The 5,784-nt window shown below is 42.5% G+C and overlaps 1 protein-coding gene across 1 annotated transcript in view; it reads left to right on the top strand.

Moving 5' to 3' along the window:
• Nucleotides 1–5,784, top strand: part of TAPT1 (transmembrane anterior posterior transformation 1) — a 102,057-nt gene that overhangs the window by 12,141 nt on the left and 84,132 nt on the right. The window contains exon 2 of the mRNA XM_007950075.2: nt 3,546–3,676. Coding sequence (XP_007948266.1) covers nt 3,546–3,676 — 131 coding nt within the window. The remainder of the gene's footprint in view (nt 1–3,545; nt 3,677–5,784) is intronic.

Consider the following 5,784-nt stretch of genomic DNA (forward strand, 5'->3'; position numbering starts at 1 on the left):
TTACCCTGTGATTTATAGTTTTCTTCCCAAGTTTAGAACAGTCCATTCTATCTTGTAGTTGTCTTGACTTCTCTACCATCTAGAAGTTCTGTAACTACATTTTTTCCCTCTTTTTGGTTTGTAGTTGTCCTCATTTGTCAAATGATGTCTTTGGTTCCCTGTTTACAATCTTGTAGGCTTATTTAGTTTGGATACTTCCATAGCTGGCTTGATTTCTGGGTTATGTCATCGTGTGTGTTAATGGTCAGTTGTTGTTTGCTGTTGTTGGTTCTCTGTCCAAAGGACTCCATTTAAGCATCTCTTGTAAGGTTGGTCTGGTTTTAACAAATTCCCTTAATTTCTGCTTATCTGGAAATGTCCCAATTTCACTATCGTATTTGAGGGACAGTTTTGCTGGATATATAATTCTTGGTTGGAAATTTTTCTCTTTCAGGGTTTTATGTATACCACCCATTGTCTTCTCTCCTGCATGGTTTCTGCCGAGAAATTCGAGCTTAGTCTTATTGGTTGCCCCTTGTAGGTAACTTTTTGTTTTTCTGTGCTGCTTTCATAATTCTTTGTCTTTGGTTTTGGTGAGTTTGATGATGATATGTCTTGGTGATTTTCTTTTGGGGCCTATCCTGTTTGGGGTTCATTGGACTTCCTGAATGGATATATTCTCATCTTTCATCATACCAGGAAAATTCTCTTCCATCCAATCTTTGACAATTTTCTTTGAGGTTTTATTTGTCTCTTCTTGTTCTGGAATTCTGATTACACATAGGTTATTCCTTTTGATGGTATCCCACATGAACCTTTGGCTTTCTTCATTTTGTTTTGATCTTTTTTCTGATTGATCCCTTTCCAAAGAAATGTTTAGATATTTGCCTTCAGTCTCACGAATTCTGTCTTCCATTGATGCAATTCTGTTCCTTTGCCTGCTCAGTGTCTTATCTATTTCTGAAAATTTAGTATTCATCTTCGGGATTTCTGTGTGTAGATTTTGTATTGGTTCTAATTTTTCATTTATTTTGTCATTTTGTTCTTGTATTGTCTTTCAACATTGTTCTAGAGTTTTCTCTGTGTTTTCCTCAATTTTGTCAGTGTTTTCCTTGATCTGTCTCTCAATCCATTGAAGGTGCCTAAATATAATTCTTTTGAGTTCCTTATCAGAGAGTTCCAGTGCTGCTTCTTCCTCAGGGATGTATTCTGGATCTGTATCCAGTCCTTTGTTTCTCCTGCTTTATCTTGCTTCTTTATATGGACTGTGATGGTGTATTGTCTCAGAGACATTGTGATGTTTTTGTGTTTATATGTGATTGTATGTTGGAGTGACTTGCCCACAATTTTTGTTTTCTTTGTCTGTCATCTACGTAAGCAGGGTACTGTGCTGTGCTTCTCTATTCGCTAGTTGACAGCACTTACACACTCACCCTGTCTCCTTTCTTGTTGTCAGCCTCTGTATGTCCCTGCCAGCCTTGGCAAACAGGGCCTATTCTTAGGTCCTTGGAATCCAAATGAGAATGCTATCACTTTAAAATCCGAAATGGCTGCCACTTGTAAACATTCAAAATGGCTGCATCCTCAGTCACTTTAAATATCCGAAATTGCCACCGCTTGTAAACAATAAAAATGGCTGCGCCCTCCAGACAGTGGAAAGTCCGCAGCTCAGGTTGTCTCCCTCCTTGCTGTTTCCCTTCCAAGTCACTGCAGCCCTTGGCTGCCAGGGCCTATCTTTAGGTCAATTCTCAGGTCCCAACACCACTTGGAAGTATGCAGGCTGTTGGTCCTGTCAGAGTTGCTGACAGTCCACTGCTCTGTCTCTGTACTCTCTGTTTCCGTTCAGGTTTTTCCACTAGTTGGTGCCTCATCCACTTCTGCATAGTTCCTTTCCAAGCTCAGGGCTCTGGGATTGTCTTCGGTGTCTCTGTCAATTGGTTTCTCTTTTCTTGGTTGAGGAGGGTCTGTGTGGCTTGTCTGCCTATTCCTCCATCTTACCAGAAGTTCCCCGTGAGTGTATTTTTGACTGTGTCCCATTTCCGCCTTATAGGAAGACCTTTGATCCTAGCAGTCATGTAAGATGCAGCTCCCTAATTAGATGCCAGCTGCCCTTGAGCCAATTCCAACTCATGGCAACCCCGCGTGTTGCACAGTAGCACTGCACTCCATGGAATTTTCATGGCTGTGATCTTTTGGAAGCAGATCACCAGGCCTTCCTTCCGAGGTGCCTCTAGGTAGATTTGCACCATCAGCATTTTGGTTAGTAGTTAAGTGCCTAAATCTTTGTGTCACCCAGAACCAAACACAACCCAATCCACGGCCATTTATTTGATTCCACCTCATTGCGACTCTTTAGGACAGGGTAAAACTGCCCCATACGGTTTCCAAGGCTGTAAATCTTTACAAAAGTAGACTGTCTCATCTTTCTCCCATGAAGCAGCCAGTAGAGTCAAACCACCAACTCTTGATTAGCAGCCAAATGCCTTACTCCCTGTACCACCAGAGCTCCTAATTAGTTACACATATAGCTGACATCAGCCTTCCCTCTTTGTCATTCTTTGGAGGAAACCCCAGGGCTGCATTCGGGAGGAATGTCCACAAGACCAGTACAGGGCAGAAAGGCTGATTTGAAACACTCCAGTATCTTGAGTTCTGGAAGAGAATTTGGTCTATTGAAGAGTAAGGAAGGTCTAAGTGAAGGGTCCTGAGAGGCCCTTGAGGTGATGGGCTGTCAGAGACACGTGACACACTGAGAAGCTTTGAGATCAGGTATTACCAGACTTCGCCCCTCATCTCAAGTCTGCCAGTCCTGGAGGAGTAGGAAGTGCTTAACCTCCTTTGGCCTTATCTTCCTTACATGTGGACAGGGAAGTTGAGTTTCTCTGTGAGGTTCAGTAGTCCATGACTGTAGATGAGTTTGCTTAGGTAGATAAATGGAAAGATCCAGGGGAAGGAAGGTTTTTTCAGTTCTTTTAAGTCCAGCCTTTTGTAACAGTTACGATTACCATTATTTCGGTAAGCCTTCATGTGGGGAAATGGCATCATTAGACACGTTGGCAAGGTCTCTGAGCCTCAGCTGAGGAGGAAGAAAGGGCAGCAGTACTGATGGTGTGCCCCCAGGAGAGATGGCTCTGGACCAGGGCAATGCCTGTTAGATGGCTTGGCTTCCTTTTGACTTAACACAAGCACAGTCTGTTTTCTGTGTTCTTGAGGCCTCTCCCCACCCCCACTGCATCTCTCCACCAGTCCAGCTCCTGTGTCACCTGTGAAACCCAGGACTGGGCTCTTGGCTAAAGCTTTTCTGACTGTTCTGGTTCATAGTAGTGGTCCCCTTCTGTTCTGCGTGCCATGCCGTGCAGCAGTCTTTTCCCCAGTATTTGCTGACGTGTAGTTCTTTGGTTCCCGGCACAAAAGTGTAGGTTACTTTGTTTGGTTCTTTTTATTATATAAATATATATATATATATATATTTATACATATATATATTGTCTAAGGCCCCAGCAAGCATGTAAGTTCCTTGATAAATACTGTTCTTTTTGTTTTGTGTCATTTTCTTTTTTCTGTAGACCTTTCATTGTTGAGGTTCCTCAGTGCTGAACTAACAAGAGGGTACTTCCTTGAACATAATGAGGCCAAGTATACAGAAAGAAGAGAAAGAGTATACACTTGTATGCGAATACCAAGAGAATTGGAAAAGGTACAACTTTTTTTTCATTACCAGACATCATTTGAAAGTGAATGTCAAAGTGTTAAATATGAGAAAAAAAAAAAAAAGCAAAAAGCCCTTAACAAAAAAAGCTTAAGTTTTTTTAAAAAAAATATTGGAAATCATCTGATCATAAATACCTATATTGGGGGAATAGGGAGTAGGAAAGGAGCTCTGGTGGTGCAGGGGTTAAGCCCTCAGCTGTTAACTGAAAGGTCAGTAGTTTGAACCCCAAGCTGCTGTGTGGGAAAGATGAGTCAGTCTGCTTCCATAAAGACTACAGGCTTGGAAACCCTATGGGGCAGTTCTGCCCTGTCATACAGTGTCACTATGAGTCGGAATTGACTTGACAGCAACAGGTATAAGGAGAAGGAATTCCCATGGAAAAGAAGGCATTAAAAATTTACCTTTTGGGCGTGAGAAGGATCCAGTGATACTAGTGTTGTTGTTAGTTGTCATTGAGTCAGTTCCTGCTCATCATAGCTTTGCTCCTTATTGAACTTATCACATTTCCCTTTGACCCCCATCCAAATAGCTCTTACCAAGGAGTTAATCTCCACTCAGTACTTAGCTCCCTTCAGTTTTATTTACTAGAAGCAAGTGGTTTTTTTTTCTCTCCCCTCTTCTGCATGAGAAATTATTTAATTTCAGCCCTTTTGTAAGATTTTAGTTTCTCAGAAAGCCCACATATTTAAATATATGAATGACAGTTTCATCAAAGAAAATTCTGATTTCTGCTTAACCTTTGTCAGCAAAAGCATCAAATTGAAGAGTAAATACAGCAACAGCAGCATGGAATCTTTATCTTTACATGTCATGTTCCCTTGACTGTGTCTTAGCCTCTCAAGAACCATCAGGCATGACAGGACAGCCCCACATATTCCTTTGTGTCGCTGGAGTACAGTTGGTGCATCTGAGCAATTCTGAAATTTCTTGCCAGAAGGAAAGAGTATAACTCAGCTTTAACTGTATGGAAACATCATGTTTTCATGCTTTTTATGGTAACATGAACTTCCTTAGAACCCTGCTTTTTATTAGAGGACATCAGAAGAATTGTGTTGGTTTGCTTTATCAGAGTGTTGTAGCAAGAGTGTGGCACACAGTGAGAAATACGGACCCAGCTGGTTTGGCTGATCTTTTATTTTTGGCAGTTTGAAGGAAAGAGGAGAGCCAAGTGTAGAGTGATGGTTTCTGGAACTTTGCTTAGCCTCAGTTCTTGGTGGAGCGTCACCGGCTGAGGCTTCAGGGAGTTCTGTATGAGGGTGAGATTTAGAGAGGGCGCGAGCCAGCAGATAGCCGAGAGAGAACACACGTGGTAATGAGACCGTTTGTCGCCTTTGACCAAGATTGTTAAGGGTGCCTAGTTGTTATTTTACTGCTGCTGCCAGAGTTCCATGGGGGAGCCTGGGGAGCTGCAAGGTGGGGTGGAAAAAGGGGCCCATCGTGGACCGGGACATCCCTCCATTGCACCCTCCCTGATCGGAGCTGCAGCTCTGTTTTCTGTAGGATGTTGTTCAGGAGGTTTGTGGGGGATGCTTCTAATGCTTGAGAAAAAAAAAAGCATAAATCAGTTATTAAGTTTTTTAAAAAAAGACTTTGAACTTGCTTTTCACAGCTTGATTTCTTCTTTCCAGTAATCAGCAGTGAGATGGAATGTGAGGACATAGGCAGAGCCAGGTGGCAGGGATCTTCTGTGGCCAGCAGCTCCTTGTGCAGGACAGTGCCAGCCATGTTCAGTTTTTACCTGCCCAGTCTCAGCCCTCCACACATGTGTGAGCAGCTCCAGGCCCCTGTTTTCTTCTGGGAGGTCATGGGAATTTACTTGCAACCTGCAGGGACAAGTGTATGGGCCCCGCCTGGGGACCACTTCAAAACAGGGAAGTGTTTGTGTGTGAGCAGTGATAGCATCCACTTTTAATGCTGTTTTCTCACCAGAGGCAGGTTTTTTATTTAAGAAAACAATTGGAAAAATATCAGCGTTTGTCCCCATACTAAGGGTAAATGTTATATAATGGAACTTTGGTTTCATCTATATTTATGTAAAATGTGTAACAGAAAAGTTGAATCTGTGTGAGTCCCTGGGTGGCACATATGGATAA

The sequence above is a fragment of the Orycteropus afer genome, unplaced genomic scaffold, assembly GCF_000298275.1.
Source record: "Orycteropus afer afer isolate SDZICR_OR568_19922 unplaced genomic scaffold, OryAfe1.0 scaffold00262, whole genome shotgun sequence".
NCBI lineage: Eukaryota > Metazoa > Chordata > Mammalia > Tubulidentata > Orycteropodidae > Orycteropus > Orycteropus afer.